Source organism: Trichoderma camerunense, assembly GCF_050948025.1.
Source record: "Trichoderma camerunense strain CBS 138272 chromosome Unknown V8C40scaffold_16, whole genome shotgun sequence".
Taxonomy (NCBI): Eukaryota; Fungi; Ascomycota; class Sordariomycetes; order Hypocreales; family Hypocreaceae; genus Trichoderma; species Trichoderma camerunense.
The window spans coordinates 868,814-884,203 of NW_028145354.1; the positions used below are offsets into that span (position 1 = coordinate 868,814).

Here is a 15,390-nt window from a genome sequence, read left to right on the forward strand (position 1 = left end):
CCTCGATTGATTGATTTGAGTTCATATAATGAAATTGATTAAGAAGCCTTCAAAGATACAAAATATTGTATTAATAAAAAAGAGTCATTTAGAGAACTCAACAGCGGGAACCGAAACATTGCACATGATCAACGTATATAGTATATGCTCGACTACCTCCTATGACAATTCATGGGGCGTATCTTTTAGAGGCAACAATAGGTTATAAGTCAGATTGCTACAGCTACCAGAGTATATGAGGCGCCACCTAGGCGAAAAGACCTTTCATGGTGCTGATCCCATCCTTCGGCTTAGGCAGCTGAGGTAGTAGAGTCTGAATCCAGCCAACAATCTGCGGAGCCTGGACAGAGATCCTTCAAGATGTCAGTAAGTTCACTATTTTCAATAGAGAATGACATTGAAAGAAAATACTTACTTGCAGCCAGTCGCAGTGGAGTCCATCTTGGTTCGGGACTTGGACTTGGAAGAGCTGTGGGACCCAGAGAGTGCAAAGGGGCCGTACCCGACGGAAATGTTGGCCGATGTGGACGATGCAGAGACAGCGCTTTCGAGTTTGGTTGTGTCTCCAGAGAACTAGAGAAGACAGATTAGGTTGAAGTCTGAAAAGGTGCAGGCTGGAGGGCGACTTACACTGAGCTCTACATCGGCAGCGACAACAAATGCAGTTGGAAATGAGGAGAACTGCTGGTACTTGCCTTCAAGATTTTTCTCATTTTTAAATGCCTCCTTGAGCGCATCTTCACCGGGCGAGATTTCGAAGCTGTAAAGGGTTTACGGAATCAGAAGAGTTCGTGGACCACAATCGTGGTGTTGGAAGTGATTGAAGACTTACGCTCCAGAGTCAAGCTCGGCATCGGCGAAAAGCTCTGCATGGAGCCAAGGGCGCTCAATCTCCACGACCATGCAGCTCATGCTAACTTCAACGTCGAGGTTGGACATTTGCTGCATTGCCTCACTGAGAAATACTTAGTACGGTAATTGCTCAGCAGCACATTTGGAAGATAGACTCACGAGCTGCTATCAGAGTGACTCGCACTGCCGGAAGCGCTGAAAAATCCCCAACCTGCCTTGGCTGCGACTGCAGAGGCGGATTGCGACGTCATAGTGACTTTGTTATCGGACTTGGCGGAAACCTTGCACGATATCTATTACAGGTCAGTTCCTGTGAGTCCGGAGCAACTTATGTGCTCTATTCAGTCGTTGAAACTTTACCTTTGTCCAGGGGTCTGGTCCATCGTCGGTCTTGTTACGCCAGGACTCCTCGTTGTCCAAGTCTTCAATGTCTGGGTTGCTCGGGTTCTTGATGCCTAAGAACTGCGTTAGCCCTCTGGTCGACGAATCCAGAGTCGCACCACGAGAAAAGGGGGAGGAAGATGAATTACTTGGGTCGGCCCTGGCTTCTTCGTCTGTTATGACAATGCCATTTTCGTTCACAACAGGCAAGGGAAGAAGCTTAGCCGGAGACGGAGCCTGATCGGTGGCCTTTGCAATGCCGAGCTGTTCTTTGAGATCGGAGATATCCGCCTCCAGCTGCCCGATCCTGGCGTCTAGCCAACCTTTAACATTAGCCTTGTTCGAGCCCTCGATGTCACGCACAGTCGCAGTGGTGCGGCTAAGGCTTTTCTCAGTGTAGTCCTTCTGCGCGTTCTCGAGTTTCGACAGAGGGGATTCCTTCTTGGCAGCGTTGGGGTCAGCCTCAGCAGGCGGCGCGCCTTCCTTCTTTTCAAATAGTTTCTTGTTCTCTTCATCCATGCTGGCATAGACCGCCGTGTAAGCAGTTTGAAGCTCGCTCTGATCTGCGTCCTTGTTGCTTGCCAGAACAGGGAAGAATACACCGTCGTCAACGGCCTGATAAGATCAGCTTGGATCACATCGAGTATAATAGGTAGTCGCTGTTTTATAATGGATCTTACCTTTTGTAGGGTCTTGTGAGACACCAAGAGGTTCTGAAGACGGCGAATCTCGGCGCGGACCTCGGCGGGAGATGGCCCCGAGTTGTTCTTTTTCCAGTTTAGGACCTTCTTGGCCACGATGGTTGCCCTAGGTTTAACAGTGAGCATTAGCTGCTCCATAGAGAGTCATGGTAGATTACACTTACCAGCTACTCGGGCTGAGCACAACTCCATTGTACTCGCTTGAGCCATCAGGAGCAATGACTGTCAGGTTTCGGTACGCTTCCTTGCTGTTCTCAATACGCTTCATACCCGAAGAGATGTCGACAACTCCAAAGTGGAAATCGACCTGGCAAAATGTAAGTTCTCAAAACGTAGGCGACTCCGCAAACTAGGGTGGCTCACCATGAATTTGTAGCCGTGCACCACCCAGTCCATATACTTGGTCTGGATATTGTTTTTGAACTTTTCAACACACATCAGTATTATACTCTTCTGCTTAGCGATATAGCACTCACCTCCCGGGCATGCTCCTGGATCCACTGCATGTACTTCTCCTTGGCCTCTCGAACCTGCGCAGTGGTGGCCCCAGGTGGCGGCTGGCTCCTCTCCATGGCCTGAGCTTGAGCCTGAGCATACGCAGCCACCTCTTTAGCCCACATAGACTGCTTCTGTACATACGTATCGACCTTTGACTTGCCATTACTGCCAGGGGTGTCATCTGGGGAGGTAAGATACGCCATGGACAGCTTGTAGCGGTCACGGATGGTCTTGAGGCGCTCGTCTTTGACCACGGAGGTATCATTGCCGATCACGCCAGAGACCGAGGCCTCCACAGGCACCAACAAATCTAGTGCGGCGAGGTAGCTACGGGCAACACTCTTTCCAGTCTTTCCGGCCTGTATCGTCTCCATCGTTAGCGATCACGTTCACAAAGCCAATACGCCAGGATGTCTGGACTGACGGTAAACTTCGATAATGGGATCATTCCATCAACGAGCCTAGCCTCCTTGACTTGAATGTCCAGTGGTGGCCTGATGAGCTTGGAGGAGTTATAGTAGTAATCCCTGACCATTGAGTCGATGTGTTAGTCCGGTTTCAGATAGCGAAAGCTTTTCAGGAAATGCCATGATGCGACTTACTTCCAATCAATAATGGTTCCAGGCAGCGAAACAGTGAAGACTTGGTTGTTGGCCACGGGAATGGCAGCGGCAATCGCAGAACGGACAGTCAATTGGGAAATCAGCATTGCTTTCATCTCGATTGTGGGACAAGACTAACCTCGGAAGCATTCTTCATCGAGCTGAGCACAGCTGCTGCCTGTGTGTCCCCCATTGTGAAAGATGATAAAGTTGAAAGTGCGTTGGAGGTGAGGGTAAAAGCTAATAGTAGAGGGGCTGTTATAAAAAGATAAAGAACTGAGAAGTTGCTGATGCAAAGTTCGACGCCTGATCTCGGTTGGATGTCGATGACATTCTTATAGTACCGCTTGGTTCATAACATGACATAGCTAGCCGCTCGGCGATGGCCTCTACGAACTACTGAAAACTCCAAATCACATTACGGGACTGTGATCAGCTCAAGCCTTGATCGTGAAGGCTGGGGTCCATGGTGGCTGAAATATTGCCAATAGTCATTTTCTCTTCTTGAGCTGATAATGGAAGCTCGTACGGTAAGTTATAACCAGATACAATGTAATCGTCATCAAAACAGTCAAAATCCCAGGAAAGGGCGAGTGGGGGGTGCGTGTTTTCTGCCTCGCCTGGATCATGTCTACCTTTGTCAAATGACCTTTGATGGCCATGATAGCGGACTATTGGCAAGCCACGACAATGAAGATGGATCGCTTACGAATTGTACGAGCTCTAGACGAGTTCAGTCGTGACAATGTTTACCAAAAGACCGCAACAGTATCCCGATTGAGGATATTGTTTGTCAATAGAGGTTGCTCAGGCCGCCACCTTGTCGGGATGGTTCACGCCCCCACCTTCTCGGGACGGCTCAAGTAATCTGGGGTGGCATCCGAGACCAGTAAATGAGATTCCCTGGTGAAGGTCGTTAAGCCTATGAGGTATTTGATTCGGCGATGCGCACAAGAAGTACGGCATCACCGTCAACAAACGGGCTCATCACAAGGCGCACAATGCGAGTCACTCGCCAAGACTGGTTAGTCCTTAGATGTTGTTTTATACACGATCTCGAACAAGGCAGCGCGGACGCTAATACCTAATCTAAACACCTCGGGAACCATCACGGGTATGTCCGGTTGCAGCAATAGTAGCGATGGCGGATGCCTCAGCTCGCTACTTTTCTACTTCAACGCCCAAACAGGTGCAGGGATGGAGCGGGAGGAAAATCATGGCTGGCTGTTCCTTGCATATTAGCCGCCGAAAACCACACTATTTGTTCTGCCCGTCTCAAAGCGGGTCTTGGGGTCGACCTCGTATGTGTGATTGGACTGGGCTGGTTTGTACGATAATCATGGATGATGAGCTCTTGACGACATCCGTCTGGATCGCCGTCTGCGGTGCTTAGGAGGAATATGGTTGGTCCCCACGAGACCTGTCTCGTCAAGCCACGGACGGTCGCTTGTCCGCGCAATTCTCAAGCAGCTGAATGTTGAAAAGTCACTCGCCGAGCAGATGTAATATTATTACCTACCATTTTACTACACTGGGTCTTTGGGTGGCTTCAATTATGTGGGTGTTGGTGTGAAAAGACTGTGTGTGTTCGTGCTTTGATGGCACAACCGCAATGATTGAATTAGGCCCTCTTGGGCTTGAGATCACCTATGAGTTGGTGTTGCATTGGTTTCAATTCTATCTACATGTAAGTTTGACCTCTCAGGGGATATATCTACATCTTATAATGTTAGGAACTGCACGACGTTGGGGGTCTCTCATTAGTATTTAATGCTTAGCATGTTGAGTTCCCTTTAGGTATTCAATGTGACAGGATTCTGTTGCAAGCTGCTGTAAAGGGCAGTGCTAGCATCGGCCGCTTGCATTGACGGTTCTTTCTTGATCTTTGGCTCGATTGGCAGCCGTTCCAATTCCTATTGCATAGAGTCTAAAGATCTAATAATATTATATAACCTAGTAAAGTAACTGAAGCCGCTATACCGGGGTTACACTCCTATACTAACAAACAACCATGGGTCGTGGAAAATTCGGGGGCCGGTTAGACTTTTTGCCAAAGTTCAGGACTGATTATGGATTTTAAAGACCTAGAGTGTTGAATTTGGAGCCACAAAGTTCTATTTTCAAGAGCAACTGAAGTAGAAATCTAGTACACAGGCGCTCTGCGCCAACGTAAAATCTATATATACAAGAACGAATCAACCATAGACAGGTCAAGTTGAAGCCAGAAGAATACTGGAGTCAACACCAGACACAAGTACATGCATATTTCAAGGTGGCTTAGTTAAGGCACTGAGAGTACCACTGGTTCTGTGCCTTGCAGGTGGCCGGAGACTGGCAAACTGAGGGACCTGTCCAGCCAATGCCTCCACACTGGCCGTAGAGGGTTTGTTGTTGTCCACTGGTAGATGGCGGTGTCGATGATGCCGCTGGCTTTGCCGACGATGTCACTGGCTTTGCAGACGATGTCACTGACTTTGTGGATGATGCCGCCGGCTTTGAGCTCGAACTGGCGGGAGGAGGCAGGCTAGTGTCATCACCTAGGACGGGCGTGGTGTCGGTCTCTTGTATTCCATTGCATTGACAAGTTCCCCAGTCGGCAACAGCCTGGCCGGGGCAGGCAATAGGCTCAAAATCAACAACCACATTATCTCCAAACACCTGATTCTGTGCCATAATGTCAAAGTGGTAGCTGTAACCATACTGGTTAGTATCACCGACGTTCGGGCACCACTGCTGATTTCCATTATAGGGGCACAGGTTCGTGACCATTACAATAATGCTCTGGCCAGCAACACCACCTGTGCCACAAGTAGAGCAAGGCGCCTCTCCCGTCGAGGTCAGTTTATAGCATTTACCGCAGCCCGCGCCGCACCACGACGCACCGGCCGTATCAAAAAAGGCCTGAGAACCAGCGGCCGTATAGACTCCGTTACCAATGCCAAGCTAGAGAAAAGACGTCCATCAATTACTGCTCATAGTCAGGACAAGTTTTGAGTCTTACCTGCCATGGGAATCCACCAGAGCTTGAGCCGCATCCGCAAGCACCCTCCTGCCCATCATAATAATGCTAGACTTCCGGTTAGCCGCGGTTAAGCAGACCTCACTAAATTGCATATAAACTCACAGTAGTAGTAGCCTTGTATGCAGAAGCAGCGCCTATAACGGCGGAGCCAATCAAGAAAGAGGTCCTCATATTTGCAGGTGCTAGATCGCGATGCAGAAGAAATGCAATAGATTGTCAATGTGCAGCGGTTAAGTAACGAAATGTTTACTCAAGGCCGGTCTGTAAGTTATATCGACAGATATGTTTCGGAGGATTGCTATCGTTGGTTACTATGGGGTCTTTTATAAACAACTGTAAGGGGTAATGCTAGCGTGCAGAGTATTGTTTGCGTCTGCTACAAGAGGTCAATTCTCAGTATAACACCCCTTTATTCTATTTACAATATATCTCTGACCGCGTGGCGCCCCTTCACCTGAAATTCCCGGGCCGGCTGAATCCACCACATCCCCTGCATCTGTGCCTGAAAGAGACTAGGGTATGGGGATGTTGCCGCTGAAGGGCTGCAAACAAAGAGTTTCCTGCGATTGATAAGGCCAGCAGGAAAATTTTTAAAGGATATAGACAGTATTTACTGATTTCCATTGTATAACCCAAAGAAGCGAACTCTTTCGTAGTGAATAAACTTACATGTATAATAGTGATCAATCATAGAGTCTTACCAACCAGTAAATAATATCAGCTCACACCTTGTAAGGATATTACCTCATACCTTGTACAAATGCTCCGTAAGAACGTTAAAAAAAAAGAGGTGCTAATCAAACAATAAACATATTGAAACAGCGCCCCGGAAATAAGCAGTACCAGTACACACCGATGCAGGGATATATAAGTTATAAAGTGCACCGCAAAACAAAAAGGACTTCAAATCTCTCGGCAGGGAGATAATAATATACATGAGAGTTAAAGAGTGGGGAGCCACGGGTGCCGATAGATGCGAAGTCCTTGGCAAACGATTAAAAGTTTGTCAACAATGCAGAGGATAGGAGCGGGAAGGGGATCGCAGTAGGGCTTAGAAGAGAAGTTTGGCTAGTAAATGTGAGGTCTCGCTTGTAGAGATTGAGAATGAAATTCGAAACTAACTAACGCTTACGAGTGAGGAAGATCGGATGTTCCCTTGATGTAGATGACGCGTGGTATTGGCTTTTTCGGACCAGTTCTGAACTTGACTCCTGAAATGGGACAGCTAAATCAAGTACTTTGTTACTACAGCCTTTTTCAACAACTTTCAACTCTTCTTCTAGGCCACCAGCATGGAAGGCAACTGCTCTTTGCTTTCGTCGAACACTACGTCTACTCATAATACACTTTGTTAATCAATGTCCCAATTTTCTCAATATGCACTCTCATGTCGTCTCCATGCTGCAAGACTATCTTGGGGCTCCTGAGACCTCCTATCCCAGGTCCCGTACCGGTCATGACGACAGTGCCTCGCTCAAGCGTTGTGCCCTGTGAAAGAAACGAAATAGTCTTGTTTATACCAAAAATGAGTTCCCTGGAATAAGTTAACTTTTTTTAATGCATGGCTAACATTCTGCCTGGCTTACTTGGTGTTGGAGCTCTGCACAATAGTACCATTGTGAATCCCTTGAATGTCTAATATCAGAGGATCCCCAATCACGTTTGGCCTGACGAGTACAGGGCCAATTGGCGCTGAGCCATCAAACCCTTTGGAGAATGACCACTGACTGTTTTTGAACTGTTGACTCCTGCAAGAAATATCATTACTACAGGTATAGCCGAGAACATATTCCTGTGCTTTCTCTTCCGGAATATCGCGCCCATCTTTCGAAATGATAAAGGCAAGTTCCGCTTCGTAGTCGCTTGTACCATCCTGAGCAATCAACGGCACGTTAATCGTTGCGGGATATGGCGAGCTAATAGACGTCCGGGGTTTTATGAAGAGGATAGGTTCATTGGGAACGGGAATGTTTGCTTCCGCCGCATGATCACGGTAGTTAAGACCAAGGCAGCGAACTATTGGTACTTCGTGCTGGGCTAGAGGGCAAAGGAGCTGTGCCAAATGAGAAACGATGTCATTATACATTATGAGCCATGGTTATATAGCACTTTACCTGCTTGACCGTCAAGATCTTATTGGATACTTTCCCGTCAAACGCGCTGCCAATGACAAGGTTTGCCTTTACTAGTTTACCTGCCTCGATATCGAGTCCAATGTCTATTGAAGGATCGATCTGGCCCAGATGAACCTGATTGTCCTCTTCGGCAATAAATCGAATTAAGTGAGTCCAATTCTGCTCCATATCAGTGAGTCAGTATGTATCAATAATAAGAATTTGGGTGGTGAAAGCAGCCGAAGAGTGCCACGCGTGTAGATGATTATGTACGGTATTATTTTGCTTCGCGTATCATCACATCATGATGAGTTACATACCAAATGCTCCAAACTCCATTATCAATAGATGTCGGAGTCGGGTATCTCTCCCGATGAACCCGACGGAGTCCCTGATGCCGAAGCTCTAGGCTGTACTCCTATTCCGAACTCCAACGGGAAGCCACCCGACGGCCCGACAAAGTACAAGGGCGAAGATGACAGTTGTCGGATTTATGCCACATTACGTCCTTTCTCCACATACTTATATTGGTACAGGGAGTCACTTTACTTTTGCCCATCGTTATAGGCCGACCGTGAGTTAAATACCGTACACGTGCGTTGTACAAATAACCAGTTAGTTTCGTGATGTATTAGGGATTGCGAGGTACTCTAGCCTAAATATTACTAGTGATGGTAATATTCTCAATTACACAAGTCTCTCCATTTCCCTGCAAGTGACACAAATACAGGAGTAGTAAGGCAAGATGAGCCGCTAGCACATACAAATACATTACTGCATATTACACTCCATGCTTACTACCTATGAACAATTTCACAACTCACAAGTCCATGCCCCGTCTCCTTGTGGTGTAAAAGCCACCATAAACTGCGCCTCTTTCTCCGTTCTTGTCTGGTCTGTCATGGCTACAGGTACCTTCCTAAAGGGGCCATGGAACATTATCCAACACTATTTTCTCTATTAATGCCCTGATTCATAGAACCTGGTTACAATTCGAACGCGACCAACATCCTTTCATGTCTAAATAACAATGGCGGAATCGCAGAGCCTTAATGACCATGACGCAGGTTCTATGCCTTCTTACAAACGGAGACGGGTAGCGGTCGCCTGTACATCTTGTAGAGGTCGAAAGTCTCGCTGTGATGGGGCCCGACCGTCATGCAGTCTATGCGTTCATCTTGGCTTCGATTGCTTCTACGAGCAGCCTTCAACAAGCAATTTTAGAGGAGCGCACCCGCAGCCAAGGAACAATGACAATGATAGGCTCTCTAGAATTGAAGAGATGCTACATATTCTCTTCCAACGAAATCATCAGACGGCCGATTCTACTGAGCGATCGAGTCCTTCAATCCAGCATGTTGAAGTTGATACCCGGAATCAGATCCATAGTAAGAATGCTATGGATATGAATCATCTCATACCACGAAACGATGCAGATTCGGTGGACGGCATGGCTACTCTCATGGGACCGGGGACAGTGACGAGCAAATTTTTCGGACCATCTTCAAACATAGAATTCCTTCGACGGGTTTCGGATGCGTCGGCGGCAATTTTGAAAGCTAATGTACAGGTGAGAGAATCAACGACCGACGCGATCGAAACAACGATACTAGAAGGATCACATGCGGTTGACATCCCATCGGGTCGCCTGCCTAAGTCTCTACAAACCGCCGATCTTTACGATCTACCAAAGGAGACAATCGCTTTGCGCCTCATCAAACTGTTCTTCTCTGATACCGGGATGATCTTTCCAATCACAGATGAAGAAACCATCCTTCAAGCCTACTATTCAGTAATAAATGTGGATGATAGACTTACAAACCGGTCCTGCGTCTGTCTTCTTAACTCAATCTTTGCCATTGCAACATACATCAGCGCGAAACCTGATCGATCTCCGATCAGGAATGCAGAAGATTCCGAGGCGTACTGCGAGAAGGCGCGGGCCATATGGGCCTGCACTGAATCAAATACGGCCCAGCTGGAAACTGGTGAGTGTAATCCTGCCCTCAAAGCGGAATAGAAGTTCACCAGGCACAGTGCAGTATCTCCTCTTGATGGCGCACTATTACCAGGGTACGAATAGACCGGATGAAGCATGGAACCTCCACGGACAAGCAGTGCAAACAGCATACCAGCTTGGGCTACACTCGCGATCCTTGTCCTATGAGTTCAGCGCGTCGGAAGCCGAAAGACGGAGAAGAACTTGGCTTGGTTGTGTCGTACTGGACAGGTCAGAAGAGCCATCTTTCATAACGTCATAACATTGAGTGTCTAACGGCAAGAGTCTAGGTTGTTTAGTATGACTCTGGGACGACCGTTGATAATCCCATCTGGCTATATCAATATAGATCCCCCCGATACTAATACGATACATGGTCCAAGCGCCTTGAGAAAGTCAAGGAACGGATCGTATTCTTGTCATACCGTCTGCTTGTTCACTGCAACAATGTATGTCAGAGCAGCGCCAGTCTCTCATAGTTATTGACATGACCGTTGCAGACGATTATACGAAATTCTTCAAACCATCATCTCTGACTTATATGGCTCAAACCTCGATCAAAACTTCTCGCTTGACTTATCTGCAGCATTCACTTATATCATGCCAATAGAGCAAAGATTAAACGAGTGGCGAGAAAAGCTGTACAGACAACTACAACGGAGACCATGGGGCAATAATAATTCTACGGAAAATGATTCTGAGGCTGTCTTTGATAAGCTTAGTACTATCATGACGTTGAGGTATCTCAACATCCGCATCCTTCTTCATCGACCTATTTTGAGCACTGTTCTACTTCATTGCCATACTTCGTACTCCGATAGACAAAAGGATCCGCCGTTCTCCCGACATGTTGCAGAACTCAGCATTGAGAGCTGTCAGCAGTCAGCTATTGATATTATCGACATCGTCTATAAGACGCGCGGTTCATATCTCGCGCTGAAAACGTGGTGGTTTACTATATACTACAGTGAGATATCCATTCCCTCCTCGCATGGCATTGTATATGCAACTGCCTAACGCCTCAAAGCATTCAACGCTGCTGTAGTTATATTCAGCTGCATACTCCTAGAAACCACGAGTCCGACCGCCAGGTCCAGCTCTGAACAAGCCAGCACGACCACCGATACCTCCCGCTCTGACAAGATTGTGAATTTATTTGGGTATCTCCAGCGCGCTGCTGAGACTTTGCAGCGGGTCGGAGCGGACACCAAACAAGGAAGCAGGGTTAATAAAATGCTGCAAAAACATCTAGAAATCAGCAGCAGGCTTATCCGAGAAAATGCAGACCGCTACTCTGTTCCTCTTTCAGTCATCTCACTCGGCCAAGAGTCCCAAACCGGTAACAGTCAGCCCAATATATACAGTTGGGATTCTCAACTCGATAACAATGAACTTCTGGCTGTAACCAGCTGTCCCCCCATTCCTTTGGAAATGTTTGAGCTCGGGACATCTCAAGAGTGGATCGATTCTGATCTGTATACTGACATATTTCAGGCAGGAGAAGGTTCGGCGACTTAATTCTTGGACTGAGTGTGTCGGTATGCTTTTCAACGTCTTGTTTATTCTACACTAGGCTAATCAAGTTTATTCTAAAGCTATAAATGTAAAGACTAATCATTAGATTGTCGGCTGTATATTGACAATTATTTCTAGCCGTTCCACTTAAATTCATCTTTCCTATAGGTTCTTGGTTTCTTTCCATCGGTGCAATCTTGACTCGAATAAACCGGCAAGTGCCACCTATTTCCATTCATGTGGGACATGTTTAATCCCTCCAGCTCACCACCTTTGTCTGAACCCACTCGTCAAGCCCTTGCAAACCACTGAACCGTCCCCAGCCACTGTTCTTCATTCCTCCATGAGGCAGTGCTGGCTCATCATGAACAGTCATGGAGTTAATATGTACAGCACCTGACTCTATCGCGCGGGCAACATTGAAGCCACGACGGAGGTCTTCCGTGAACACAGCGCTGGATAACCCATAGGGGGTGTCATTTGCAATTGCGACAGCCTCTTCGTCGGTGTCGACCACAAAAAGAGATACCGTTGGCCCAAATGACTCAGTGTTGTAGATTTCCATACCAGGCTTGACATGCTCTATTACAACTGGCTGCATTCGCGTGCCATCATACCCAATGCTATGAGCAATGTTGTTGGCAAGATTGGCTCCCTTGGTCAACGCATCTTTGAGGAGCCATTGGTTCTTCTCCACAGCAGTAGTATTCACGAGCTGTGCAACAACAGTGCCTTGATCCGCAAAGAATTTGAGCACGGCAGCGCAAAGAGCCGAACGGAAGGTGTCGGCAATCTTGGCGTTGACAATTATACGCTCAGTAGACATGCAAATTTGGCCGGAATGCAAAAAGGCGCCCATCGCGCATTTGAGAGCAGCCTGTTGGATATCGGCATCCTCGCACACTATCACAGGGTTTTTACCACCGAGTTCCATGACAGTTGGCTTCAGGTGTTTACCCGCTTGCTGGGCAATGATGGCACCGACAGGCGTTGAGCCGGTGAAATTGATCTTCTTGATTGCTGGATGCGCAATCAACATGTTTGTGATCTTGGCGGCGTCAGCTGGTCGATGGTACAGGGTATTGAGGCAGCCTGCCGGAAGACCAGCTTCGTGAAGGATAGACGCAATGGCCCACAAAGTCCCCGGGGCTGCTTCTGGGCCCTTTAGAACCACTGTGTTTCCCCTTTGCAATGTCAGAATATGAACAGGTAACAATGATGGAAAATGAACGACTTACATCGCCAGGGGCTGCAAACAAGCACGCAGACCCAACACATTGGGGATATTCCAAGGAGATATTGCCAAAACAACACCATAAGGCTCTTTAACCAACATAGCATGGCGACCCTCCTCGGCAACGATGGGCATCGACGATGTAGTTGCGACCTGGATTAGGCCCGCAATACTTCGGCACGCATTGGCGGCAAAGCCATGCTCGATGTCGAAGATGTTCTGTGCCGCGCCCGTTTCGGTATGGCTGTAGTGAAACATCTCTTTTCTTCTTCTCTCAAATAGCTCTGCGGCGCGAAGAAAGATGTCTCTTCTTGTGTCTGGCTTGGTTTGAGACCAAGACATGTATGCCTCTTTCGCGGCCTTGACTGCTCTGAGTACATCCCCTTCAGAGGCTGAAGAGCATTTGTACAATGGTTTCTGATCCAGAGGAGAAATTACATCAAACGTCTCGGCGGACATCACTTGCTTGCCTTTGAGCCAGAAAGGGATCGTTGATGATGTAGTAAAGGCGGATACGGACGAGCCGCTGTTCGCTCCCATGGAACCCATGTCTAGGTATAAATGAGGGGAAGAAATGTGAGTTAACGAAACTATGGGACTTATGGCGTCTATGATAGGATATGCGACGGATGTTCACTTGAGCCTGGTGTATATATAAATAGATATATATATATATAGGATGATGGTGGAATAAACGGCTCTACATGGTTGCTGGAATAACGGGGGATAATCGGCTGCTCCAGGTCTTTGCCGCCTTTACGTGCCGTCGGGTGTGTATCGGCAAAGCGTACATGTATTCCCCTGCCGCATCTATGCTATGTGGCCATGGACGTTAATAGTTATCATGTACTTAACGCGATTGACAACCTCTCCTAGCCATGTCTCATCACATCGCATCCATCTTATCTGATTCGACGAATACAATCATGACCTCTTTCAAGACTGACCAGCACGCCAATGCGCCGGCAGACGCCAGCCAGAAGCTGTTCAAGCTAGCCTCAGAGGCACATACCAAGCCTCTATGGACAGAAATGGCAAAGATTAACCCACGAGTCCCGAATTCGTCGTGCGTGCCAGTGGTCTGGCAGTATGAGCAAATCAAACCTGTTCTACTGCTTGCCGGGCAGGTGGTGCCTCCAGAGGAGGCTGAAAGACGAACATTAATGTTGATCAATCCAGCTCGAGGTGTGTATTTAAGCTATATGATTTCATGTAATTTGAGGTTCAAAAGAAGTGACGCTGGACAATGTTATGCACAGAGCCTCCATTTGCAAATGACACATTGGCCGCGGGACTCCAGATCGTGATGCCGAATGAAGTCACCGTCGCACATAGACACACAGCCTTTGCCATGCGCTTCATCATTGAAGGCGAAGGTGGCTTCACTACGGTAGAAGGCAAACGTCTTCGTATGCAGAGGGGAGACTTGGTACTTACGCCTCCGTGGCATTGGCACGATCAGGGCAAAGACGGGCCGGGAGTCATGGTCTGGCTTGACGGCCTTGATGTGCCAAATTATACGCTCATGCCGGTACATTTTGTTGAGCACTACCCGTCTCCTGCATATCCGTACGAAGAAGTCGATCCTAAGTCTTCGCCTCTCGTTTTTCCCTGGGTAGCCATGCAGACCAAGTTGGATGAGAACGAAGGCGACTGGTCATCGGAAAATTATACCAAGTCAGACGGTGAATCAGGTATGAGAATAGAGGTGATAGTCCCTCCAGGTTCAATATTTCCCTAACATATTCGATAGTATCACGAACTCTTGGTGGCGCTGCTGAGCGTCTGAACGCAGGCTGCACATCGCCTGTCATTCGTGAGACTGCCTCGTCGATATATCATGTATTCTCGGGCAGCGGGTACACCGAGATCAATGGACAGCGCTTTCGTTGGAAGCAAGGCGATACATTCTGTATACCCGCGTGGAATAAGTATCACCACGCTGCTGATATAGATAGTCGCGTATACCTATATAGATTCCATAACAAGCCGATGTTGGAGGCATTAGGATATTACCGCACCGAAGCTGATTAATCAAGCACTATTACATCCACTGGGAAATACTGCAACTTGTTCTTCTGTTTTTTGTTTTATAGCAGTTAGGCAGCTAGTTTCTTGTGTGTTATTTACTGTTTGTCAGGCCAGTCTAAGGGTGCGTTCCTTAGCTGTCAATAAAATGCCTTGTCTTGGCTATTCTGCTGCGAGGCCACTAAGATACATAGACTTACTTTTAAGCAATAGTGACGAAGGGATTGCGATATGTATTTGACTCCGGCACGAAAGAACCCTTATGCCAGGCAGCCATCAATATAGTATTCGAATGTTCCTATGTCTGGATGATGATAAAATACACGCAACAAATAAAGTGGCTATTGGAACCTTGTACCTGTGAGTCATAGTCGATCTAATGCAATATAGGTAGGACAGATAGATCTTCTTCCTCCACTTGCTGCTCTTAGTTTAAACAGGATT

The 15,390-nt window shown here is 47.5% G+C and overlaps 6 protein-coding genes across 6 annotated transcripts; 2 read left to right on the forward strand and 4 right to left on the reverse strand.

The window, feature by feature from the left end:
- Positions 1-163: 163 nt before the first annotated feature.
- Positions 164-3,141, reverse strand: V8C40DRAFT_281582 (uncharacterized protein; the record flags this gene model as incomplete). The annotated part of the gene is made up of 13 exons (XM_083221635.1): positions 164-353; positions 416-573; positions 631-760; positions 833-955; positions 1,012-1,145; positions 1,213-1,307; positions 1,383-1,848; positions 1,914-2,040; positions 2,099-2,241; positions 2,298-2,357; positions 2,411-2,791; positions 2,857-2,959; positions 3,035-3,141. The coding sequence occupies 13 exons, from the start codon at positions 3,139-3,141 to the stop codon at positions 248-250; spliced, it is 2,133 nt and encodes a 710-aa protein (XP_083070306.1). The 3' UTR covers positions 164-247.
- Positions 3,142-5,095: 1,954 nt separating this feature from the next.
- On the reverse strand, positions 5,096-6,424 carry V8C40DRAFT_72245 (glycoside hydrolase family 45 protein). The gene is made up of 3 exons (XM_083223357.1): positions 6,159-6,424; positions 6,036-6,101; positions 5,096-5,977 (listed from the first exon to the last, which is right to left on the reverse strand). Exons 1-3 carry the CDS (start codon positions 6,225-6,227, stop codon positions 5,312-5,314), a joined length of 801 nt encoding a protein of 266 aa, XP_083070307.1. The 5' UTR covers positions 6,228-6,424; the 3' UTR covers positions 5,096-5,311.
- Positions 6,425-7,388: 964 nt separating this feature from the next.
- Positions 7,389-8,359, reverse strand: V8C40DRAFT_281584 (fumarylacetoacetate hydrolase family protein; the record flags this gene model as incomplete). Its single annotated transcript, XM_083221636.1, has 3 exons — positions 7,389-7,590; positions 7,643-8,109; positions 8,171-8,359. 3 exons carry the CDS (start codon positions 8,357-8,359, stop codon positions 7,389-7,391), a joined length of 858 nt encoding a protein of 285 aa, XP_083070308.1.
- Positions 8,360-9,034: 675 nt separating this feature from the next.
- On the forward strand, positions 9,035-11,711 carry V8C40DRAFT_281587 (uncharacterized protein). The gene is made up of 5 exons (XM_083221637.1): positions 9,035-10,158; positions 10,208-10,400; positions 10,460-10,618; positions 10,670-11,136; positions 11,197-11,711. The coding sequence occupies exons 1-5, from the start codon at positions 9,201-9,203 to the stop codon at positions 11,685-11,687; spliced, it is 2,268 nt and encodes a 755-aa protein (XP_083070309.1). The 5' UTR covers positions 9,035-9,200; the 3' UTR covers positions 11,688-11,711.
- A 223-nt stretch (positions 11,712-11,934) lies between these two features.
- On the reverse strand, positions 11,935-13,467 carry V8C40DRAFT_281591 (aldehyde dehydrogenase; the record flags this gene model as incomplete). The annotated part of the gene is made up of 2 exons (XM_083221638.1): positions 11,935-12,868; positions 12,923-13,467. The coding sequence occupies 2 exons, from the start codon at positions 13,465-13,467 to the stop codon at positions 11,935-11,937; spliced, it is 1,479 nt and encodes a 492-aa protein (XP_083070310.1).
- A 377-nt stretch (positions 13,468-13,844) lies between these two features.
- V8C40DRAFT_281592 (cupin domain-containing protein) lies at positions 13,845-14,952 on the forward strand (the record flags this gene model as incomplete). Its single annotated transcript, XM_083221639.1, has 3 exons — positions 13,845-14,103; positions 14,178-14,612; positions 14,672-14,952. The coding sequence occupies 3 exons, from the start codon at positions 13,845-13,847 to the stop codon at positions 14,950-14,952; spliced, it is 975 nt and encodes a 324-aa protein (XP_083070311.1).
- Between the last annotated feature and the right edge of the window lie 438 nt (positions 14,953-15,390).